Consider the following 26,991-nt stretch of genomic DNA (forward strand, 5'->3'; position numbering starts at 1 on the left):
TCCATACAACAAACTTCTTGACTCACTATAACTAAAGATAATATCACCCTTCTTTAAAAGCCTTAGAGCATGTATCATAACCTAAATTGCATTTTCCTCCTACTTATTTTTTTCATGTTTCATGTACAGTCTACATAAACAGAGGCAGTGGTTTCATTTATTTTGTTTTCCCTAAAATATTTAACAAATGGTACTCAAAACAGTTGTATGTTCAGCCCTATGAAAAATATAGTATTATTTATTGTCAATGAAGTAAACCACTAAGGTATTACCATAACATAACCTGACAGGTAAGTCTTTATTTGGAATCAGGATTAGAGTTTAGAAGTTCCACAAATTCAAGCTAGTTATTGACGCTTGGGGGGCATACTAGTTAGCATTTCTAAAACAAAATATTTTAGATATTCAAGTGACTTTATAGCTCGCATCTATATTCCTTAGTTTCCAAAAAAGCTATAAACCAAAATATTCAGCGAATCCTAAATCCAGTAACTAAACAACTTCCTCACATTAGTAATATTTTTATTAAGTAGAAAATATAGCTCAGCAATACAAAATAAAGACCACTACCCACAGATTTTATGCAATTATTTTCCTGATGTCAATGCCTAACTTCTACCCATGATCATCAATCAACTGGCCAATTCTCTATTTTATAAAACTTGCCTTCTGTTCTTTCACTCTTTCTCAAAAAATAAACCCTACTTTCTTCCTATCATTTCCATAGCACATAAAGTGAAACAGGCTTCATGACCTGGTTTCTGGACCAGCTTGATGATACTTTTGTTCTGAAGGGTTTTGAAGCTCAGAGCCCTGAACATCTTGGTCCCCATTCAAATTTCCAGCTCAATTTCTAAACATCTCATTTTCTAAATATTATCCAGATTTTTTATATAATCTTTCCCCCTTCTCCTCTTTCATATCTCCTTGCTTTTTTATATATTCAATCATTCCACACACATATTGAACATTGTTATAAGCCAACTACTCATAACAGAAATTTTTGATATAATGTAAAAGAGCTATCATTCTTTGAGGCTCAAGATACTGAACTGCCTCAACTCTTTTTTCTATGGGTAACTTAAGGTACTTTAGATCACATTTGTGTTTTATAAAAGGCTAATTCATTATTCATACTTGCCAAAACTTGGAAATAACCAAGATGTCCTTCAATGGGTAGATAAACTATAATATAGCCCCTACAATTGAATATCATTCAGCAATATTAAAAAAAAAAAGTGCTATCAAGCTATAAAAAAGATATAAAAGAAGCTTAAAAGAATACTGCTAAGTGAAAGAAGCCAATCTGAAAAGGCTACATATGATTTCAACTATATGAAATTATAGAAAAGGCAAAACTACGGTAACAATAAAAAGGTTAGTGATTGCCAGGGAGTGCAGGGGGTCAGAAAAGGAAGGGATGAATAAGTAGTGCACAGGGGATTTTTAGGGTAGTGAAACTATTCTGTATGATACTATAATGATAGTTAATGTCATTATACTAGTACATGTCAACACCTATAGAATGTATAACACAAAGAATAAACAAAATGTAATCTATGGGCTTAATAATAATGTATCAATTTTGGCTCATCAATTATGATAAATGTACCACAAATGCAAGAAGTTAATAATAGAAGAAACTTGGTAGGGAAGTTTCTATATGAGAACTACATGGGAACTCTATATTTTCTCCTCAATTTTCTATAAATCTAAAACTGCTCCCCCCAAAACTCAATTAAACAAAATAAATAAATAAGCAAACAAGGCCAACTCAGAACAGACACAGGAGGAAGAAAAGAACATGAAGACAACAATTAAAGGTTAGAAATGAAAACTAGAGAAGGAATGAAGTCTTTAAGAAGGATAATACAGATTGAGGAGAGGGCCAAGTGCAAATTCTGTACACTTCTGGATATGAAAAGATAAGCACATTCATTTCAATTCAGGACTCCCCTTTGCCCTTTTAATGAAACTAAATGTTTGGAGTGTTATTAAGTTTAGTTTAAAGGCCTTACAATCTCCTAATCCTTTTGTCAAGATGAGAATACTAGTATGAAGAAACCTTCAAAAAGAGACAAAGAACAAATATTCTATGTCTATCTTCTTCAGTGTTACTCAACTCACTATACCAACCTCAGCCCTTACCTCACTGTTTCTGGGCCTACACCATGAATAATCTAACGTGTAAATGCTATTTCATCAAATTAATGATGTCACTAATGGATTAAGTAGTGCCATTACTTCATGTATATCCAAGAAAGAAAATTCTTGCCAATTAACTATCACACCATGAATTAATTGGAAGACATACCCTGATTTCATGTTAAGAAGTGAAACTTGAAATAACGAAAATGAGTATTTCAGAAAGAGAATCTTTTAATAGCAGACATACAAAAAATAATCCCCATTTTACAAATATTTGTCTTATTTCTGTATGACATAATTTTCCCAAAAAAGAAAACTGACAATAATTGAAAATAAGAACCAGTTCCAAACTGAGCTATAACAGCAATATCTGCAACCCAGACAAGGGATGTATTTACAATGAGATCTCTGTATAAAAAGATTTCATTAAATAGTAACAAGGAATTTTTCCCAAATAAAAAACAGTATCTCTTAACCATATTATGGTCCAGAGAATGCAAGACAAGAAATGTGATGAATACAGTTCTTGATAACAGTTAAAATACTTTATCATAGATTACTTTTTCTGACAATTTTTGCTATACTTAGTGATAACACATATAGTAAGGTAATAAGGAAGTCCTTCTTAAGTCCTAATAAGCTATTAACATCAACTGCAAAGTGAGAAGAAGAGTAGGTCAGAAATCCCCTAATTACTTATGCTCCTAAATTATAAGAGAATATCTTCTTCCCCTCCCAAAAGAACATGATCCAATATTTGACCTATTGGTCTCCTTATCAACTCTCTCCACCATAGGATGTTGGAAATAACCAACAAAGGATGCATATTCTGCAGCAAAGTAATGTTGCATTTAATCTTTCCTCTAACCTCCTTTCATTTTCAGATGCACCATCCAACCATGACTTCCAGAATGACCCAAGGGTAATAAGCTAATCTGGGTCTCTCTCATCTCCAGTCAGCCTGAGTAAAGTAAATAAGAAGAGTTTAGACTAAAATAAAAGCATTTAGTTGAGCCATTTCTTTAATGTCATAGAAAATAGCTGCAATGTAACATGTCAAATAAAAGAACAAGACCTCTTGGAACTGGCACTGTTTATATCTAAGATAGAAGTCAGGGAGAAAGAGAAGGGGAAGAGAATATACCACAGAATATACCAGGTAAGAAAGTATATCAAAGGCAAGGCAAAAAAGGGCTAACTAAAAATCTCCAAAAGAAAAAGGACAAAAACAGCTGATGATGTCCCAGTGCTGTGACTATCAAAGTGAGGGAGGAACAGGGAGGGGACGGAGGGAGGGAGGAAGGGAGGAAGGGAGGAAGGGAGGGAGGGAGGGAGGGAGGGAACAAATGGCTCATGGACACTGGTGTGAAGAAAGCAGCTATAAAAACCATTTCTGGGGTTAATGAGATATTTGAACACAGAGAAGCAAGGTATTACATAATTAAGAATTATTGGTTTGTTTATTTTTAATGTGTGAAAACAGTATTAAGTGTGCAAGAAAATATCCTTATATTTTAGAGATACAAATGATTTAGCTTAGGACTCTTTAGTTATTATTACTCTGGCTTAATGAGGAAAACTAGCAAATTGAATGAGTTACAGATGGGCAAAAACCCTTCAATCAGTATATCACGGCCCCCATAAAGCCCTGCCTGATTATTTCTATTCTATTTCACTTAGGTAAGACACTCCGCTGGGCTTTCCAAGCACTCTGTGTTTATCCATATACGTTCAAAGAAATGGAGTTCCTAGGAGGCTAGTTCAGACAGGCAGCAGACTAGCCAGACTGCTTTTCACTGTAGCATAAGAAGAATCTGGCCTTGCTGACAGAATTTGATTTCAACAGCAGGAAAGCCTGGTTTGTAAACATTCTCTTTAAAAGAAGCACATAAATTGCAAAGTCGGTTTTTCTTAAATAGTGGTGATGCAACCCTCAACTATAAAATTTGGTGGAAAAGAAAAAGGTACAGTTAAGTATCAAGAATTTGGCTTCTCGGAGAAACCAAGATGGTGGCATAGGTAAACACCTAAACTGCATCGCACAACAATTTCAAAACTACAGCTAAAAGACAAGACGGACATCATCCAGAACCACAGGAAGGCTGGCTGAGTGGAAATTCTACAACTTAGAAGGAAAGAGAAAAGCACACTGAGACTCAGAGGAGCTGCAGGAGGCAGAGGTACTGAGACATGTGCGCAGAGAGGACTGGCAACTGAGTGCGCGGCTGGCTTTCTCAAGCGAGAGGGAGACAAAACCTCCCGACAGCACTGAACTCCAGTTCCGGGCAAGACTCTGGGGACACAGACTCATTCGGGGAGAAACTGGACTGTCTGGCAGCGGGCGGAACTAGAGGGCGGCTTTCTCTCAGAGGTGCTTGCAGCGATTACCACGGGACACTGAGACACAGGGGCCTATTAGGGCAGGGCTGATGGGAAACCAATGCTGTCTGCTCCACCCTGAGACTCTGCCCCATCCAAGCTGAGCACAGCGGCTTTTGATAGTCTTGTCTCATTAGGGTGTCTCCAGCACAGAAGTTCTTCTAGCGTAGACACAGCTGATCCTCACAGGCAATTGGCCTGGAGGTCAATTCCTCCCAGTGATAACCAACAACAATCAAGGCTTAACTACAACAAGACTGTGTACACAGCCCACAAAGGGGTGCACCAAGAGTGTCCACCTCAGGTAACTGGGGAGGCTGAGCCACTGGGCCCTAGAGGACACCTAGCACACAGAGCCACTCTATCAACTCAAGGAAGCAGCAAAAATGCGGAGAAAAAGAAACAGATCACAAATGAAAGAAATGGAGGAAAGCAAATGACTGGATATAGAGTTCAAAACCACGGTTATAAGGTTTTTCAAGAATTTTCTAGAAAAGGCCGATAAATTTAGCGAGACCCTCGAGGATATGAAAAAGGACCAACTAGAAATTAAGCATACACTGACTGAAATAAAAAATATTATACAGAGATCTAACAGCAGACTAGAGGAACGCAAGAATCAAGTCAAAGATTTGAAATACAAAGAAGCAAAAAACACCCAACCAGAAAAGCAAAAAGAAAAAAGAATCCAAAAATATGAAGATAGTGTAAGGAGCCTCTGGGACAACTTCAAGCGTACCAACATCTGAATTATGGGGGTGCCAGAAGAACAGAGAGAGCAAGATACTGAAAACCTATTTGAAGAAATAATGACCGAAAACTTCCCCCACCTGGTGAAAGAAATAGACTTACAAGTCCAGGAAGCGCACAGAACCCCAAACAAAAGGAATCCAAAGGAGACCACACCAAGACACATCATAATTAAAATGCCAAGGGCAAAAGACAAAGAGAGAATATTAAAAGCAACAAGAGAAAAACAGTTATCTACAAGGGAGCACCCATACTATTGTCAGCTGATTTCTCAACAGAAACTATGCAGGCCAGACGGGAGTGGCAAGAAATATTCTAAGTGATGAATAGCAAGAACCTACAACCAAGATTACTCTACCCAACAAAGCTATCATTTGAAGGTCAGATAAAGAGCTTCATAGATAAGAAAAAGCTAAAGGAGTTCATCACCACCAAACCAGTATTATATGAAATGCTGAGAGGTATTCTTTTTTTTTTTTTTTAAATATATTTTATTGATTTTTTTTTTACAGAGAGGAAGAGAGAGGGATAGAGAGTTAGAAACATCGATCACCTGCCTCTTGCACACCCCCCACTGGGGATGTGCCCGAAACCAAGGTACACGCCCCTGACCGGAATCGAACCCGGGACCCTTGAGTCCGCAGGCCGACGCTCTATCCACTGAGCCAAACCGGTTTCGGCCTGAGAGGTATTCTTTAAGAAGAGGAAGAAGAAGAAGAAAAAGGTAAAGATAAAAATTATGAACAACAAATACATATCTATCAACAAGTGACTCTAAAAATCAAGTGAATAAAAAAAAATCTGATGAACAGAATAAACTGGAGAATATAATAGAATCAGGGGCATAGAAAGGGAGTGGACTGACAATTCTCTGGGGGAAAGGGGTGTGGGGGGTACAGGAAGAGACTGGGCAAAAATTGTACACCTATGGATGAGGACAGTGGCGGGGGGTGGTTTTAAGGGCAGAGGGTGGGGTGGGAACCGGGTGGAGGGGAGCTATGGGGGAAAAAAGAGGAACAATTGTAATAATCTGAACAATAAAGATTTATTAAATTAAAAATAAATAAATAAATAAATAGAATTTGGTTTCTCAGGCCTGGTACACTCTCACTCTTTAGGGGCACCTTTGCAACCTTCTTGAGGAATCTGGAGGAATAAGAAAAACTTCACTTTCACCCTAGCTGGTTTGGCTCAGTGATAGAGCGTCAGCCTTCGGACCAAAGGGTCCTGGGTTCGATTCCGGACAAGGGCAGCATGTACCTTGTTTACAGGCTCCTCCCCAGCTCCGCAGGAGGCAACCAATCAATGTGTTTCTCTCACATCAATGTTTCTCTCCGTCTTTCCCTCTCTCTTCCAATTTCCCTAAAAATCAATGGGAAATATCCTCAGGTGAGGATTAACAAAACAAAAAAAAAAAGAAAGAAAAGGAAAACTTCACTTTGATTGGAGTACGCTTTGCTGTCTCTTATTTTGTATAAATGTCCCAAAGCAGGTGAATGTCTGCCATTAAAGAAAGTGTACAGAGTGTGGCAAAAGTAGGTTAACAATTAGTTGTTCATATGGCAAATAATTAATAATTATTATTGTCTTTTTATTGTATTAAATAATTAATAAATAATAATACAAGAACAAACTCACAACTATAAACATACTTTTGCCCCACCCTCTATATTCTTTAACTCTGTCTGATGGCTCTTTTCTACTTCATTGTGACAACTGAACAATACCTTAATCATGGCATCTATCAAATTGTTTTTGAAATCTATTTACCAATCTCCTTGCAAGAACTAAGCAATTAAAAGGTAGATCTTCACATTATTTATTCTTATACCCTTTAGCAGGGTGCTTTAAAAAGGATTACAAAGCCACAGTGGAAAATGAGAATAAAGAGAAACTTGCAGCTCCTCCCAAAAAAAAAGCAGTTCAATGAGAATACTAAAATGGAATGAGTGATGTGAGCTTCTTGGAGGGAGAGGGGGAGGAGGGGTTGGGGAGAGAGAGATAGATACTAGTATACTGTAAGAGTGGAAAGAGAGAAAAGAAGGTAGGTAATAAGAATTAATTTAGAGATTACATCATATATGAACTTTCCAAATGCTTTTTAGAGTAAACTAACCTATAAGTATAGTTGGTTTCTAATTTATTGAGAAGGGACAAGAACATATGCTTTTTAATCTATTTCTATCAAATAGGTAAATATTTGCTGGTGGGGGAAAATATGAATCCACAGATTTCTAAATGTATAACCTTTCTTTAAAAGCATAATTGACACCATTATTATCCCATGTGTTAACTGGTAAGGTAAAAAAGTTACTAATGAAACTCTTATTTTTTAACAAGATATATAACATGTTTACATATCTCTAAGTAGTCTCTAATATATCTTTACCATCTCTGCAAAGGGCTGGTTCCAGAACTACTTTCAAGCTTTATGATTATGCAAATAAAATTACTATGAGAAGCAGAATAGATTTTTCAATATAGAGAGAAGACAAAGAAAACAACTTGATAAAAGAAGACATTTAAAAAATAAATATAACAAATATGTGCATGACATTAAAAAATTCAAACTTCAGCCCTAATTGGTTTGGCTCAGTGGATAGAGCGTCGGCCTGCGGACTGATAGGTCCCAGGTTCGATTCTGGCCAAGGGCATGTACCTTGGTTGCAGGCTCATCTCCAGTAGGAGGTGTGCAGGAGGCAGCTGATCAATGTTTCTCTCTCACTGATGTTTCTCTCTATCCCTCTCCCTTCCTCTCTGTAAAAAAATCAATAAAATATATTTTTAAAAATTCAAACTTCACAAAGAGGTAAAAGAAAAAGGTATATCTCTCTACCACTTCCAATCCCCAGCCTTATTCCCCAAATGTAACCACTTAATATTTTCTTAGGTATCCTTCAAGAAAAAGATGTGTATTTATCAATATATATACATATATATATATATATATATATATATATATATCCCTTATTATTTAATATCATACAATAACATTTTCTTGATACATATCAGCACATAAAAAATAATACTCTAGCAATATTTATCAAGCACATACAATCTACCTGACAATGAGCAAAATGTTACATTTGTTACACCTCATTCATTTAATCTTCAGAACAACCCTATCTGGTAGGCACTATATCAGGATATTTAACTTTCAAGAGGTCAAGTTCCTACAGGCAATAATGAGTAACATCAAGATCTGAGCTTAACCACTGCTCTCCTTCTTTTTATCTGTAATAGAGTCCATGACATACATAAACTGGAACATATTTAGCCAGTCTCTATTGGTAGACATTTAGGCTATTTCTAGTTTTTGCAAAGACTGTCACTGGAATGTAAATTTCATTAGGGCAGATTTTTGTGTGAATCAAAAATTATGAGTAATTTTTACTGTCTCTTTTGTGCCTTTTTTCTGCAGTACTATGTATTATTATAATCAGAAAAAAATAGATATTGAGATAAAATTAAAGTAACTTTCTCAAGCTTATTTTGAAAGGTAGAGCCAGGGTTTGAATTCAGATCCTTAAAGCTCCTCAGGCCTCTTTTTATGGAAGCAAGTTTCCAAAGGTAAATTATTCTAGCTATAGTTAATACCAATAATTTCTCTATTCTTCAAAACCTAGCTATGAGGTCAGTTAAATATACCCGGGGAAAATGTCTAGTTTTATATACTACCATATAAATAGGAACACTTTAATGACTACCGCCAGTGTTATGATCTGCTTCCTACCTTTCACGGATGGCTAAATGAAACTCCCATCTGAGGCACTGCCTCTGTGCCACTTATAAATTAGCCTGTGTTAAATTCCTTAGGAATTTAGATTCAGAGTACACCAGTAACCACTAAAGGCCAAAAAAATGAAAACATATAGGTTGGTTTATGAAACCAAAGAACAGAAATAGTCCTTCTATATAATAGGCTTTAACATGTAAGACATAGCTTCTTTTTGTGGAGAATTTTTTAAAAAGTCAGATGACTCATGCATCCCATCTGACACTATTTTGGGATAACATTTCAGTCAAAGATTTAGAAAGCATTGTATTAAAGAGACTTGGATGTCTCCATCACTCTGATCTATAGCATTTCAATATAACTCAATTTCTTCACCTAAAACATGAGGATAATATTGCTCCCTAAAAATCATGGAACATATTAAATTATAACTATATTTAAAAATTTAGCACTTAGAAAAATTAACACATCTGAAATTAACAACTAAAAAGAAAACTAGTGGGAGGAGAGATGGGGGGGGGGATGAGAGGGGGAGAAACACCTCTACTAGAAAGTCAATCCTCCCAAAAGGAGATAAATTTATTTCAATTCCACCCTCCTTCATAAAAATAAAGCCAGAATCTTCTTACAAATGTACAAATTATATCCTGGTGTAAACTATATACAATTAATTGCTAAGTCCTGTTCTTTAATTCTTAAATACTTCTCAATTCTCTGTCCCTTCCTTCCCTTTTCTACAGCATCGGTCTACATGTAACAGCATGCTTAATGCTCTAAGTCTAAATCAGGCATCCTCAAACTACGGCCAGCGGGCCACATGCGGGGGTTTTTTTACTTCAAAATAAGATATGTGCAGTGTGCATAGGAATTTGTTCATAGTTTTTTTTAAATTATAGTCCGGCCCTCCAACAGTCTGAGGGACAGTTAACTGGCCCCCTGTTTAAAAAGTTTGAGGACCCTTGGTCTAAATGCTTGCTTCTGAGAAAGGGAAGAAAGCAAGAGTGTCTTCTCTCACCACTTCTTTTCAATACTGTAATGCAGGTTCTAGCCAGTGCAAGCAGAAATGGAAGGAAGGGAGGGAGGGAAGGAGGAAAGAAGGGAGGGAGGGAGGAAGGAAAGAGAAATAAAGGCATTTAGATTGTAAAGGAAGAAATAAAATTATGTTTATTCACAGATAACAGGGTCCTGTATACGGAAAAATCTTAAGAAATCCACACACAAAAAAGCTACCAGAACCAATGAATTCAGCAAGGTCAGAGGATACCAGTTCAATATTCAAAAATCAATTGCATTTCTATACACTAGCAATGAACAAACCAAAAATAATTTTGTAATTCCATTCATGATAACCTCAAAAACAATAAAATACTTAGAAATAGATTTAACTAAAGAAGTACAAGACTTACACAATGAAAACTTAAACTTTGCTGAGAGAAATCAAGTAAGATCTATTAAATGAAGAGACAGTCTGTGTTCTTAGATTTGAAGACTCAATATTGTTCAAATGGCCAGAGGGAAGGGGGGCGGGACAAGGTGGAGGGGGAGGTCAAAGGAGGAGAAAATGGTGACATCTGTAATAGTATCAACAATAAAAATAAAGAAAAAAAATATCCTGTCCACATGGCAGTTCTCCCCAAACTAATCTACTGATTCAACATAATCACTATCAAAATCCCAAAAGGATTTTGGCAGAAATTAACAAAATTTATATTTGATATTGATCCTTAAATGTTTATAGAAATGCAAAAAAATCCAGAATAGACAAAACAATTTTGAAAAAATTTAAGTTAAAACTTGGACAACTTACACTTCCAGATTTCAAAACCTACTATAGAGTAGCAGTAATTAATCAAAACAATGTGGTACTGGTCTAAGGATAGCCATACAGATCAATGAAAAAGAACTGAATGTCAAGAAATAAACTCTTGCATTATGGTCAACAGATTTTTGACAAATGTGCCGAGGCAATTAAATGAAACAAATATAGTCTTTTCAATAGAGTGTTGCAACAACTGAACATTTCCATGCAAAAAAAAAAAAATGAAGTTAGACTCTCATCACACACCATACACAAAATGGATCATAAGCCTAAATGTAAGAGCTAAAACTATAGAACTTGTAGAAGAAAACAGAGAAAGCCTCTCAACCATGAATTAAGCAGTCTTAGATACACCACCAAAATAATGATCCATAAAAGAAAAATTAATTAACAGGACTTCATCAAAATTTAAAATGTGCTTGAAAATTCACCATTAAGAAAATGAAACACAAACCAGACAGGAAAAAAAAATATTTGTAACTCATATATATAATAAAGGACTTTTATCCAGAATATATAAAGAACTCTTACAACACAAAACAAAATAAATAACCCAATTTAAAATGAATAAATGATTTTAATAGCCCTCTTACCAAAGAAGTCTGTGAATAGTCAATAAGCACAAGAAAAACATCACTAATCATTAGAGAAATGCAATAAAAAGCACAATAAAATGCCAACCTCATACTCGTTTGAATGTCTATAATCAAAAACAAGACAATAACAAGTGTTACCAGGGATGTGTAGAAATTAGAACCCTCATACATAACTGGTGAAATGTAAAATGGTATAGTTGCTGTGGAACAGTTTGGAAGTTCCTCAAAAATTAAACAATATTACCAGATGATCCAGCAATTCCACTCCTATGAATACACCCACAAGAACTGAAAATAGGTGTTCAAACAAAAGCTGTACATGACTGTTCATAGCAGCACTGTTCACAATAGCCAAAGTTAGAAACAACCTAAATGTCCATCAGCTGGTGAATGGATAAACTAAATGTGCTATATACATACAATGAAATACTATTTATATATAAGCCTAAGTGACCGTTATGATCGAAGGACTGGGATGACTGGCCAGTAGCTATGATGCACACTAACCACCAGGGGGCAGATGCTCAATGCAGGAGCTGCCCCCTGGTGGTCAGTGCGCTCCCACAGCCAACCTCCCAGGGCCGGCCAACCTCCTGCAGTACCCCCCCCCCCCCCGCAGCTGGCTAGGCCGAGGGACAACATGGGTGGATCACAAAAACATCATGCTAAGTAAAAGAAGCCAGAGGGCCCAAGCTGGTTTGGCTCAGTGGACAGAGCATCAGCCTGCAGACCAAGGGTCCCGGATTTGATTCAGGTCCAAGGCATGTACCTTGGTTGCAAGCTCCTCCCCAGCCCTGGCCCGGGTCAGGGCTCATGCAGGAGGCAACCAATCAATATGTTTCTCTCACATTGATGTTTCCCTCTCTGTCTTTCCCTCTCTTCCACTCTCCCTAAAAATCAATGAAAAAAATATCCTTGGGTGAGGATAAACAACAACAAAATCAATAAATAAATTTTTAAAAAAAGAAGCAAGAGGGATGTAAAGCACAGCATAGGATATATCTATAATAATAAAAGCATTATATGCTAATTAGACTGGACAGCCGAACAACCTTCCGGATGTCCTTTCGGATGACCTTCTGGACAAAGCCGGGGCTGTGAGAGCCAAGGCAAGACGCCGCGGTTGCGAGGGCTGAGGCCCTTGCATGAATTTCGTGCATCAGGCCTCTAGTAGTCAATATGGTAATAACTAGGTATAGTACCAGGTGGGTACTGGAAATATCAGAGGGAACACTTTGTAAAGTACTTGATTATCTTATCACTTCATTGCACACAGGAAACTAGTACAAAATAGCACTGAATGTAACTGAAACTTTAAAAAAAAAATTTTAAAGAAGCCAGACACAAAAGACCACATATTGTATGACTCTATTTATTTGAAATGTTCAGAAAAGGCAAATCTAGAGAGAAGAGACAGAAAATATATTAAGTGGTTGCCCGGAGCTTGGGGTAGGAATAGAGAGTGACTATAAACTGTCACAGGGATTTTGGGGGGTGATCAAAATGCACTAAAACTGGATTGTGGGTAATGGTTTCACAACTCTATAAATTTACTAAAAATCATTGAATATACACTTGAATTAATCTTATGGTATATAAATTATACTTCAATGAAGTTATTTTTTTAAATAAGAGTTTGAGTATGGTTGGAACTACTCTGTGAAGATAAGGGGAAGAAGCTGTTTATTAGTAGAGTAAGAATGATAACATTAGGAAAAAGAGGAGCTGAAGTGGAGTCTCTAAGAAAGTTTTGCATCATGAGACACCTTACCACAAGCCCTGCATCTCTATCCAAGTTTATGAAAAGCATTAAATGGCTGATATGAGTTAAGAAGTTCAATTTTTGGGTGTCACAGGACAAATAAGACACACCTCAAGATACACAGAAATGTAGATGCAGAAAGAAGCATGGGAAAGCAAAAAAAACAAGCACAACTCCTTGGGAGGGCTCTAGATAGCATAAATCTCAGAACTAAAAGTTAAAATACCAGATGCACAGCTGGCATCAGGTCACACTGGTTTCCTTTATATTTTCACTAAAGGCCTGGTGCATGAAATTCATGCACTTGGGGGGAGGGGGTGTCCCTTAGGCCCGGTCTACACCCTCTCACAGTCTGAAAGCCCTCAGGGGATGTCCGACTGACGGCTTAGCACTGCTGTGGAGGTGGGACAGGCTCCAGCCACCGCCACTGCGCTCACCAGCTGTGAGCCGGGCTTCTGGCTGAGTGGCGCTCCCCTGTGGGAGTGCACTGATCACCAGGGGGCAGCTCCTGCGTTGAGCATCTGCCCCCCTGGTAGTCAGTGCATGTCACAGCGACTGGTCGACCGGTCAACTGTTTGCCCCCTGGTCATCAGTGCACATCATAGGGAGCGACTGAACAGCCTTAGCATCATTAGCATATTGCATTTTGATTGGTTGAATGGACAACTGGAAGACCGGACACTTAGCATATTAGGCTGTTTATATAGGATATTTCACAACCTATATTTAAATTTTAATAGGTGGCAAAGTGGACCATACAGCTATATATTTAAATAATTATAGTGATGTTGTACAACTTAAAATGACTTATTATAAAGACCATGAGTTGTTTTGGTGTGACCACACTCTTGCCCTACTTCTTTTGGTCAGAAACCCCTTCTTTTTTGTAAGGAACTCATTCCTTGAGATCGGGTGGGGCTGACACCATCACATCCTCCTTCAAGCCATAGAGAAGGACATGTGACCCAGTACCTGCCAAAGACCCTTATATACATAGTAGTTGGTTCAAAGAAGAACATGTGGAGAGTGGACTGGAGGGAACCAAGATGGCGGCATAGTTAAACAACTAATCTGCTGCCTCACACAACAATTTCAAAAACACAACTAAAAGACAAAAACGTCTACCACCCAGAACCACGGGAAAGCTGGCTGAGTGGAAGATTTACAACTAAGAAGAGAAAGGAGCACAATCGCTGAAAAGCTGAGGTACGGAGGCACGCGAATCGGGCCGGCGGCGGGCAGCTGGGTGCGCGGCTTTTCTTCAACCTGAAGGGAGACAAGCTCCCGATCGCTCTGAAATCCAGTTTCTGGGGACACTCGGGGGACCCAGACACCTACGGGGAGAAGCTGGACTCTCGGCCATCGGGTCAGAAAGTGAGAGTGACTTTTTTGCAGAGGTGCGCCCAGCAATCATTGTTTACTGCGCTGGAGCGCGGGGCGCAGGGACTTGGAAACGTGGAAAGGCAGAGACGGCTGACGGCAGCCATCGCCGTTGGCCACGCCCCAGCCTAGTGACGCCCTGAGACCCCGCCCCGCCCTGAGGCCCCGCCCCGCACATTCTACAAACCCGCCCAGGCTCCACACAGCGGCTTTTGCATATAAATGGCCTGTTCTGTGGCAGCTTAACCAACTGCAGCTCCAGACTGCTCCAAAACCGCCCAAGCAAAGGAGGAGAAAACTAGCCCTTGCTGTAGCTCCTGCTGGGGAACACACAGTACACAAGGGTACACCAAGAGTGTCCACCTCAAGTAACTGGGAGGCTGACCCGTTGAACCAATAGGACACCTAGTACACAAAACTACCCTACCAACTTAGGGAAGCAGAGAATATGAGAAGGCAAGGAAACAGATCACAAACCAAAGAAATGGAGGAGAACAAGTGACTGGACATAGAGTTCAAAACCACGGTTATAAGGTTTTTCAAGAATTTCATGGAAAAGGCCGATAAATTCAATGAGACCCTTGAGGATATGAAAAAAGACCAACTAGAAATTAAACATACACTGACTGAGATAAAAAATATTATACAGAGACCCAAAAGCAGACTAGAGGATTGCAAGAATCAACTCAAAGATTTGGAATACAAAGAGGCCAAGGACACTCCTCCAGAGAAGCATGAAGAGAAGAGAATTCAGAAAGTTGAAGAAAGTGTAAGAAGCCTCTGGGACAACTTCAAGCGAACCAACATCAGAATTATGGGGGTACCAGAAGAAGAGAGAGAGCAAGATGCTGAAAACGTATTTGAAGAAATAATGAATGAAAACTTCCCCCACCTGATGAAAGAAATAGACTTACAAGTCCAGGAAGCGCACAGAACCCCAAACAAAAGGAATCCAAAGAGGACCACACCAAGACACATCATAATTAAAATGCCAAGAGCAAAAGACAAAGAGAGAATCTTACAAGCAGCAAGAGAAAAACAGTTAGTTACCTACAAGGGAGCTCCCATACGATTATCAGCTAATTTCTCAACAGAAACCATGCAGGCCAGACGGGAGTGGCAAGAAATATTCAAAGTGATGAATAGCAGGAACCTACAACCAAGACTACTCTACCCAGCAAAGTTATCATTCAGAATTGAAGGGCAGATAAAGAGCTTCACAGATAAGAAAAAGCTAAAGGAGTTCATCACCACCAAACCAGCATTATATGAAATGCTGAAAGGTATTCTTTAAAAAGAGGAAAAAGAAGAAGAAAGATAAAAATTATGAACAACAAATACATATCTATCAACAAGTGAATCTAAAAGTCAAGTGAATTAAAAATCTGAGGAACAGAATAAACTGGTGAACTTAATAGAATCAGAGGCATAGAATGGGAGTGGATTGATAATTCTCAGGGGGAAAGGGGTGTCTGTGTGGGGAGTATGGGAAGAGACTGGACAAAAATCATACACCTATGGATAAGGACAGCGGGGGGGGGAGGTAAGGGCAGAGGGGGGGGGTGGGAACTGGGTGGTGGGGAGATATGTGGGGAAAAAGGAGAAACAATTGTAATCTGAACAATAAAGATTCATTAAAAAAAAAAAAAAAAACAAAGAAGAACATGTGACCCAAGCCAGACCAATAATTGTTGCTGGATCTTTTGTGCCAGAACTAAACTGGCAGGATTTGAGCCTGAGGCTACAAACCCTCATTGTAACTCAGTGGAAACTCTATATAAGACATGAGGATAGGAGGACTGCCGACATCGTATGTATCTCTGGACCAGATGTACTCAGTTATTAAGTCAACACTTTTTTGTGTGCAAATTAATCTGATTTGAGTTTCTGTCACTTGCAACCAAAAAGTCTCCTTTATAAAAAGTCACTGAAAAAGTTGTGAGACAACCTAGCTGGTGTGGCTCAGTGGTTGAGCGGGGATCTATGAACCAGGAGGTCACAGTTCAATTCCTGGTTAGGGCACATGTCTGGGTTGTGGGCTCGATCCCCAGAGTGGGGCATGCAGGAGGCAGCCAATCAGTGATTCTCTCTCATCATTGATGTTTCTATCTCCCTCTCCCTTCCTCTTTGAAATCAATAAAAATACATATATTTTTAAAAAGTAGTGAAACATCTAGAATGGTTGCCAAAGGGGTCCAAATGATGCAATCCAGAAGAGAAGGGGAGTTATCTCTCTGAGGCGACAGAATTGACCAACGGAAAACACGATGCAGGAGAAAAGCAGGGCGATTAATTTCTTCTTCTTCCAGACTCCCATCTACTGATCTGAGGAACTGCTCCTCCATAAAAAGATATCCTGTGTGGCCAAGCAAGCACACCTGTCAACAATCTCTTCCCAGCTCTTTGGGGAGCAGTGGCCAATGAGATAAGTTATCACCTTATATTGTTTCTCTTCCTTTTCTGCCTCATTTTCATTTTCTCTTTTGATGCCCTGGAATTATGCCTCCCAGATAAAGTCTCAACTCTTAATCCTTCTCAGTCCCCATTTCTAGGGAACCCAGACCAATAAAAGTACAGCAATCATCGGGCATTAAGATCATAAACAAAATGAGGATTCTCAATATTAATACAAAGTTGAATAGAAATGATAATAATTTGCACAGTAATAAAATAAAAAAATAAATCAGTTATAAGGTTTGGAAAGGAAGGAACAAAAATTCATGATTTCTAGATGACTTCTAGATGATATGGTTATTCATAATACATGTGAATCCACAGATACATTTTTAGAATTAACAAGAGTTTAGCAAGTTATATAGCTGGATACAAAATCCTTATATACCTAGGAATCCTATATAATAAAAGGCTAATATGCAACTCGACCAAATAGTGGAATGACTGGTCGCTATGACGTGCACTGACCACCAGGGGGCAGAGGCTCAATGCAGGAGCTGTCCCCTGGTGGTCAGTGCACTCCCACAGGGGGGGCACCATTCAGCCAGAAGCCAGGCTCACAGCACAGCGACAGTGGAAGGAGCCTCTCCCACATCCGCAGCAGCTCCCTTGAGGCCTCCTGGACTGCAAGAGGGGGCAGGCCGGGCTGAGGGATCGTCCCCCCTCACCAAGTGCACGAATGTCATGCACCAGGCCTCTAGTAAATCTAATAAAAGATATGTAAGAACCTTGCAGAGAAAATTATAAAATTTCATTGTGCAATATAAAGAACTAAATAAATGGAGAGTAGCCCAGCCAGCGTGGTTCAGCATCAACCTATGAACCAGGAGACCAGGAGGTTTGATTCCCGGTCAGGGCATATACCTGGGTTGTGGGATCGATCCCCAGTTTAGGGAGTGTAGGAGGCAGCTGATCAGTGATTCTCTCTCATCACTGATGTTTCGATCTCTCTCTCCCTTTCCCTTCCTCTCTGAAACCAATAAAAATATTTTTAAAAAATAAATAAATGGAGAGTACACCATAATCATAAATTGGAAACTCAATAAGGATGTCACTGTTCCCAAACTGATATATAAATTCAATGAAATCCCAATCAAATTCTAATAAGATTTGGAGGTTTTCTAAAATATACATGGAAATTCAAAGAGCTCAGAGCAGCATACTTTAAAAAGGTGGGAGGAGTTACTCTACTCATACTTTAATAAGGTGGGAAGAGTTACTCTGCCAAATTCTAAGACTTATTAGGATTAAGAGCATTTATAATTGGTGAAAAAATGTATAATCAGACCTATCGAACAAAATAGAGAGCCAGAAAAAAACCACAAATAAGGACACACAATCTATTACAGAGGGGGAAGGTCAGATCAAGGGAGAAAAAATAATCCACTCTGAGTAAAATTAAAATTTCATACCATATACATATCAAGCCCAAGTAGAATATACACCTAAATACAAAGGAGTCAACTACAAGTTTATGATAATACAGGTGGAAATCTTAATGACCTCAGGGCAATAAAGTGTTTCTTAAACAAGACCTCAAAAGTACTAACCGTCAAAAAAAAAAAAAAAAGACTGATAAATTGCATTAAAACTGAGCACTCCATTTTGGAAAGAAAAAAAAAAAAAACTCCATAAAGAGGATTAAAAACTGAGTAGGAAGATATTTGCAACACATATAATCAATAAATGACTAATACACTAAATGTATATAAAGTACTCACACAAATCAGTAAGAAAAAGACAGAACCCAAAGCGAAAAATCAAAGAGAAAGAATGGCAAAAGATTTAAATAAGCAATTTACAAAAGAGTATTCAAATGGTCAATAAGCATATAAAACAGCCCAATCTCATTAGTAAATACAAATTAAAACTTTTATAATAAGATAGCATCACCCATCCACCGATTGGCAAAAACAAACAAGTTTGCAATACCAAATGATGTAATTATATAAAGAACATTGTTGTGGGAGTGTAAATTTCTACAACTATCTTAGAAAAGAGTTTGGCATTACCTAATAAACTTGATGAGAAATAAAACTGCTATGACAAGCAATAAAATATCTAAGACCCAGCAATTTCCATACCTGGGTATACCATAGAGAAACTCAAGCACACGTGTACCAGAATAAATGTATAGGAATATTAATAGGATCATTGCTTCTAATAGTCAAAAACTGGAAACAACCCAACTCTCCATTGACTGTGAAATGGAAAATTGTGGTATTTATACAATGAAATAATATTAAGCAATGAAAATGAATAAACTTCAATTACTCCTAACATTATGAATATCAATTACAGATATAATTTTGAGCAAAAGAAGAAGAAAATAAAGCATACAAACATACAGTATGATTAGATTCAAATGAATGGAAAAAAAAAAACAGAAAAAAATCATGTTGCTTAGAGATGCATTAATACGTGGTAAAAAATAAAGACAAGAAAAGAAAGGAAATGGTTATCCCAAAAGTAAGGGTATTGGATTAGAATAGTCTGAAGAAAAAGGTAGGATTTAGAAAAGAAGAAGAAGGATATACCAAAAAGAAAAAACAGAAGAGTTATAGAGATGCAAATGAGCAGAGCATTTGTGGGTGTACAGTGAAAACCCCAGATTGACTGGTCCAAAATGCAAGCTAGAGAATAAATAAAAAAGAGATGGACAAGATTACAGATGACATTAAAATGCAAGCAAAAGTTTGCATTTAACACAGTAGGAAGCCACTATATATTTTAAATCCTCATCTGAGGACATATTCATTGTTTTGTTTTAAGAGAGGGGAAGGGGGGAAAGAGGGAGGGACAGAGGGAGGGAGGGAGGGAGGGAGGGTAAGGGAGGGGGGGGAGAGAGAGAGAGAGAGAGAGGGAGAGAGAGAGAGAGAGAGAGAGAGAAACATAGATTGGTTGCCTCCTGCACATGCCCCGACCAGGGATTGAACCCACAACCCAGGTATGTGCCCTGACTGGAAATTGAACCCATAACTTTTTGGTATATTGGATAAGGCTCCAACCAACTGAACTACACTGACCAGGGCACCATTATATATTCTTAAACAAAAGAATGCCATGTGTTTTAGGGAGAATTCATTTGCAACAAATTTGAATTAGAAGAGGGAGAGCCAGGGATCAATTACACTGGTTTGTGGTCATCTAGAAGTGAGGTAATGAAAGATGCTCCACGGTGTCAGGGTGGCATTCATTCAAACACTTCTTATGTGTCCAGTTTACACAGACTCTGGGCTAAGCACTGGAGATAAAATGACCCAGACCAGCCATCAGAGAGCTCTGAAAACCAGTGTAAAATAGGAGAAAGAGGGGAGGGTGGAAGCATGAGAAAAAATTAAAAAACAAGCAGTAGTTTCTGAAATCAGTGATGAAGAAAAGAAAAAAAGTCTAAGGTTCCTAATCTTCAAGAGTTCTATAATTCAAGTACATATAAGGTACCATGGTAAGTACAGCCATATGGAGCAAGGATTGATGAGAACAAGCAGGAAGTAGTCTCGACTATACCACAAACAAGTGAGAAATATGACTAGAAAAGAAAAAGGAATGATTGGTTGGCAGCTAAAAAGGCCAAAAGACTCAATGGTTCTTTGTTTTATGATGAGAAAGGCATAGTAAGTCTTATGGTTTAGGGAAGCATCCATTAAAAGGAATAGATTGAAGATGCTAGAAAGGAAAGGAAAAATTGTGAGATCAAGGTTCTGAGGGAAGTGGCAAAGTATGGAACTCAAAGTACAATAAAATAGGTAAGTCTTAGAGATTAGACACTTTTCAGGCTCAAGAAAAAGATGGTTAAATGACATATTGGCACAGTAGTATGCTGAGGTTAAAATGAAGAACTCATGTCAAACTTTTCAGTAAAAGATGATGTAGGGAAACAAAGATGATAAATGAGAGAAATGGTTTACAATAAACTTCAAAGAGAAACTATTAATAAGAGATCAATTTTGGGGTGTTTTTTATTTTTTCTTTATTGTTGAAAGTATTACAGATGTCCCCTTTGTGCGGTTGTGGGGTTTTTTTTACCATTGACCCCCTCCACCCTGAACCCACCCCTCCCAGGCCTTCACCACTCTATTGTCTGTGTGAACTGGTCTAGTCTCCCTCTAACACTACTCTACAGCTCATGAGTAAGAAATCCTAATATATAAAAACCCTGGGTCGTAACAACCAGTAACAACTGAGGCTCGACCAACCCAGCGCTGACTGCTTCCGCTGCAGGCACAGCGCCCCAGCACTGACTGCTGAGGGGCTGCGAATCAGGGCCAGAGACAGGCCTGAAGAGAGAAGCAGGGACTGATCCGTTGCCTCTGTGGCACCTTTTGATCAGCACTTGCCTCTCTCTTTCTCTCCCAGTCTGACCAGCAGCCTCGCCTCCATTTCTCTCCAGACCTCCACCGGGGCTGCTGATCAGCCCCGCCTTTCTGATCAGGCCCCGTTGATAGACCCAGAGACACTGACTGGCATAGGAACTGACCAATCAGAACCAAATGTGGGTGCTGTGAAGAACCAATGGCTGCCTAGGAGGTAGAGCTTCTGACGCTGACATAGACACCGGCCAATCAGAACCAAATGTGGGTGCTGTGGGAAGCCAATGGCTGCCTAGGAGGCAGAGCTTTTGACGCTGACTGGCATAGAAACCAACCAATCAGAACCAAACTGGCCAGCAGAGGAGGGCAGTTGGGGGTGAGATCAGGCCTGCAGGGGAGGGCAGTTGGGGACGAGATCAGGCTGGCAGGCAGAGGCAGTTAGGGGCGATCAGGCAGGCAGGCAGGTGAGCACTCAGGAGCCAGTGGTCCCAGATTGTGAGAGGGATGTCCAATTGGAGAGGGTGCAGGCTGGGTTGAGGGGAACCCCCGCCCTGTGCACAAATTTTGTGCACTGGGCCTCTAGTAGTTTATAAGATACTCAGCATTAAGAGTTAGTGAAATGAGTATAACAAAAGCTCAATGCAGTATATGTCCAAAGTGACAAAAGAGGCAGCATTAAAGTAGTTGATAGTAATTGGAAAGGATTTACTTTGATCAGGAGTGAGATAATGAATTGAACATAGCAGATTCAGCAGATTGAAAGATTGGGCCTACCCAACCAGAGTTATGAATAGGTTCAGGACTAAAAACAATTGGGGTTATAAATAAGCCTATATATAGGAAACCCTACTCATGTAAAATTTTCATCAGAAATAAAGATCTGATGAAAGCCTTTCATTATATTCTGCTTCTTTAGCAGCAAAATGATACTAAGTTAACAAAGGCAAGACTAAAAAGGCAAGGATAACTTTTGAGATGCTAACAGTAGCACTCTTAGAAAATCTGGAACTAGTCCAGAAAATATTTTGCAGAAAGAAAATACAGTTGAATAAAAAGTGTAAGACCTGCCCTGACCAGGTAGCTCAGTTGGTTAGAGCTGCCTTCCAATATGCTAAGGTTGCCGGTTCAATCCCAGGTAAGAGCACATACAGGACACAACCAATGAATGTATAAATGGGTAAAATAACGAGTCGATGTTTCTCTCTCTCAAACCAATAAATTTTTTTTAAATTTATTTTAAGCATAAGACCTTAAGACTAGAAATCAGAGGACTAGGATTTGAGTTCAAATTTAAGCAAATAATCACATGCCCAGTAGGCCTCAATTCCTTATCTAGATTATGGACAAAATAATAACAAAAAATAATATAGAAATAAGAATAGCAGCAACTAACTTTTTTTTTAATGGTTCTTATGTTTTAGGCACAGTTCTAAATTTTTTACATGTATTAACTCACTTAATCCTTACATTAATTCTATGGAGGTGATTTATCCCTGCTTCACTGATGAATAAATGAAAATAGAGAGGTTAGATCAACTTTCCAGAATCACATAGCTATTTGTGATATAAGCAAAATTTCAACCTGTATAATGTGCCCTGGATTTTTTTTTAATATGTTCTTCTGCCTCTCTGGATTATGAAAATGAAAATGTAGTAAAACGTATTTTAAGAATATACAAATGCTCATCGTTACTGCTGAATATCAAGTAACAGGACAAAATAATCCAAACAAAATCCTAGATCATTAATTTACAGTCAACATTCCAAAAAATGTACATATTATATACTGGAGGTGAGTATAAACCTTCACAATGCATGTGCCTTGTCCTTAAAAAGTAGGGAGACAAGATATTGACAAAATGAACATGCTGCTTTTTTATGATGAGCTGAGGTAAGCAGAACAATCAATGATACAGAATAAAGAGCTTGAAAATCACAGCTCTAAAAAATAACAGCACTAAATAACAGCAAAAGGATTAGGAAATAACTGAGCCAGAAAAGTAATCAACGTAATTCTTTTTTAAGTAAAGTTTCTAATAATTATAAAGCTTTTTAAAAAAGAAAGTTAACGTTTCAAATAGCAACAGGTTTTTCAGAGCAACAGATTTCATATATGCACACTATAGAAGGGATTATCACATCAAGAAAAGGTCCTAGCCATATTATAAATACTGTAATAACAAAAAATTGTTGACACTGGGCACTAGTAAAAAGCACTGTTCTAAGCACTTTACATGTATTGATTTATTTAATCTTTACAACAAACCTATAAGTCCTACTATTATCCCATTTTATAGATAGGGATAATGAGGCATAATAAGGTGAATAAAGTAACATGCCCAAGTTTACTCAATGAGGGGCAGTGCTAGTATGGCAGACTAAGGCAGTTTGCTTCCAGAGTTTGTGCTGTTGTACTTCCGTTAGTAGGAAACTAAGAAGCAGAACAAGAATTTATTCAGAAGTATTATTCAGTCATATTTGGCAACAAGGAAGAAAGTGCCTTTCACTCACAATAAGCAGATAATACTTCATCTATAGCAGTTCTGTCCTTGGCCTTCCCTCCAAATTAAGACTGCACATTTCTCCTGGGCTTTCATCTCCTCTGCTTCAATTACAATCAACTTACTGATGACTCCCAAATCTAGATCTTCATCCCATTCTCTCTCTTCTGCACCTAAAACCTGTACCAACAAGCTAGTAGAATTTTCCCTTTGAATGCTCCATGAGCACCTCAAATGAGCATGTCCAACACTGAATCATGGTATCTATTCCACTTCATTTCTACCCTCAAACCTATTCTGTCTCCTGATTTTTTTTATTTTATTATTGATTTCAGAGAGGAAGGGAGAGGGAGAAATAGAAACATCAATGATGAGAGGATCACTGATCAGCTGCCTCCTGCACTCCCTCTACTGGGGATCTAGCCCTCAACCTGGGCATGTACCCTTGACCAGAATGGAACCCAGGACCCTTCAGTCCCCAGGATGACGCTTTATCCACTGAGCCAAACCAGCTAGGGCCCCAATATACTTTTAAGACAATTTCTATTATCACCATTCCCATTTTACAGATGAGGAAACTGAGGCACAAAGAAGTTAAAAATTTGCCTAAGGACACAGCTAATTGTCCACAGGCTGATGTTCTATCCACTGAGCCAAACCAGCAAGGGTCTAACTTTACTTTATAAGGCTATATTAATTTGAATTTAGTGTTAGTTTTGCAAAACCGATCTCGTGTGTGTGTGTGTGTGTGTGTGTGTGTGTGTGTGTATGTGTGTTGTCCTGTCCCATCTGAAGACAAACTCCATAGATGGAGAGCAAGCATTGTATATGTTTCATATCTAAATTCCTAATGTGCACATTCTTGAACAGTGCAATGTTCTCAGAGATGAACTTTTGGTTTCATTAAAGAGAAATTAATACTAAGCATGGTGTCAAGTAATATATCTTTTTAAAAATGGCACTGCCTTCAGAAACGAGACCCAATTGTTTTAAAAAATAAAGTACTAACTGAGTATTAAATCAATCACAGCTCTCTAGGATATGCTAATTATTGTAAGTATTCAGTGATAGCTAGCATAGGCCATGCACTATGCTAAACACTTTACACACATTTTGCCATTTAATTGTCACAACAATTCTACGATCTGGGCACTGTTATTATACCTCCATTTTCCAGAGGAGGAAAGTAAAACTTAAGATAGCTTAAACAATTTGGCCAAGATAGCAAGTTAGAAAATAACAGTTGGGATCTCATGTAAACAGTTTAACACTAGAGCCCGTGCCCTTTAGCATTGACTATTTTGCCTCTTAAGGAGAAAATGAAATACATCTTTAAAACGTCAAAGAAAAAAAAATTAAGCACAAAGCTTAAATCAAAGAAATGTTAGGTTTAAATATACAACGTGCCAAAACAGAGAAGCACGATGGAAGTTCAGGCAGTTCAGAAAGGACCTGTTTGCGAGGTCCAAAAATCTTTTAAGAAACCTCAGCAAGCTAAAAAGATCCAGACCCACAGAAACACAATTGTCAAAAAAAAATACATGTGAATGTTTCTTTTATTGGAACACCATGATCCCTAGAAACCAAAAATGCCTAGCATCTTATACACTGGTGTATCCCACAAAGAAATCCTACAAATACTAGAATCCTCCACAGTAATTCAGTTTTTAGTTTTGAGAGCGGGGGAGAAAGGTGACAATCAACCCACCCCAAACAGGTGAAACCTCAGTGAAAGGACCAGTGAGTGAAGGACACTGCCTTTCATCCATCTTCCTCTGGTGCTGGAAACACGGGGACGCGCGGAAATGCACATGGTATTCACCGCAAGCCGCAGCCCACCATTCGCCCAACGTTCTGCAGCAGCACCCCGAAGGTGCAGACCGCAGGTTCTTAACTTTCCATTGTGGCCATCAATCCTGGGTGCAGGAGGAGCCCGCCCTGCATGGGGCCTCTGGGTGCCAAGAGGGTCCCTGTCAGATCTCCCAGGAAGGGAAGGGAAGGAGGCGTGAAGGAGGGGCGGCCTCCCCCGGCCCGAGCCCAGCCCGCGCGCGCCGCTCCTTTTGTCGGGGTGGAGAGAGGAGGGCGGCCGCCCGCGCCCTCCGGGGGGCACACGGGGAGTGGGCGGGGAGCGCGAGGGGGCGCAGCGCCGCGGCTTTCCCGGCGCCGGGGGTGGGGACACAAAGAATTTGGGAAGCGCCGCCGATCAGCCGGCCGGCCGAGGAGCTTCCCCCACCCGCCCGTCCGTGAGCCGCGGCGAAACTCCAGGCCCGGGTGCCCGCGGGCCGGCGGAGGTGGAGGCGGGCGCCCCGGGCTCTCGAGGTCCCGGAGTAGGCGAGGCTGCGGGCCGGGACCCGAGGGCGGCGCGAGGCCGCGGCCGCCAGCCTCTCCGCCCAGCCGCAGGGCAGGCCGCGGGATCCCGGCGCCCGCGCCGCCACACCCACCCACCCCCGAGGCCCGGCGCGGGAGGACTCCCCCGCTCTTCCTCCGGCAACGGCGACGCGTCCCACGCCCGAGATTTACCTGCTGATCTTCTGGGCGAAGGCGCGGCGCTCGGCCATGGCTGCGGCGGCGGCGGCGGCGGCGGTCTGGGCGCGGAGAGCGGGCGCGTGCCTCCCAGCTCGCGCTCCCTCGCTCGCGGCCTCCGCCAGTCCCGGCGCCGGACTCGGGAGGCTGGGGCTGGCGGCCGAGCCGGGAACGAGCCCTACCGTAATGCTCCTGAGAGCGGCGCAGCGAGAAACCGCTCCCCCCCTCTGCACCCCCCCACCCCCCCAAGCGCGTCAATTCCCGCGGGAGTGCCGGCGAGGGAACCCAGAGGAAGAATGGGGCGAGGGGGGACCGGGGACCGAGGCGCCAGCCCTGGCCGCCGCGCTGCTGTGGCCCGCACGACCTCCAGGACAGAGAGAGAAGCCAGAATGGGGCCAGCGACCTAGCGGGAGGGGGTGAGGGAAGCGAGGGGGCCCTTCCCAAAAAGGAAGGGAAGGAAATGGAAGATGGACTTTGCTGAGCGGGGCTGTGCTCTGCCGCCCCGGGTGGCTCGGTTCGAGAGCCAGCAGCGCCCATCTCCGACCTATTAAAAGCACTTTTCTTTTTCTTTTTCCACCGTGTGAACGGGGTCTGACTGCACAAAGAATGGCTTGTCTTACAGAGAAAGAGTCA

General features: G+C 40.0%; 1 protein-coding gene across 3 annotated transcripts in view; it reads right to left on the reverse strand.

Annotated features, from left to right (window-relative positions):
- DOCK7 (dedicator of cytokinesis 7) overlaps positions 1 to 26,480 on the reverse strand; it is a 188,670-nt gene extending 162,190 nt beyond the window's left edge. For all 3 annotated transcript variants that reach the window (XM_028142342.2, XM_028142340.2, XM_054720808.1), the window contains exon 1: positions 26,356 to 26,480. In XM_028142342.2, the coding sequence (XP_027998143.1) occupies positions 26,356 to 26,393 (38 nt within the window). In that variant the 5' untranslated portion in view covers positions 26,394 to 26,480. The remainder of the gene's footprint in view (positions 1 to 26,355) is intronic.
- Between the last annotated feature and the right edge of the window lie 511 nt (positions 26,481 to 26,991).

This window comes from Eptesicus fuscus, chromosome 9 (genome assembly GCF_027574615.1).
Source record: "Eptesicus fuscus isolate TK198812 chromosome 9, DD_ASM_mEF_20220401, whole genome shotgun sequence".
NCBI lineage: Eukaryota > Metazoa > Chordata > Mammalia > Chiroptera > Vespertilionidae > Eptesicus > Eptesicus fuscus.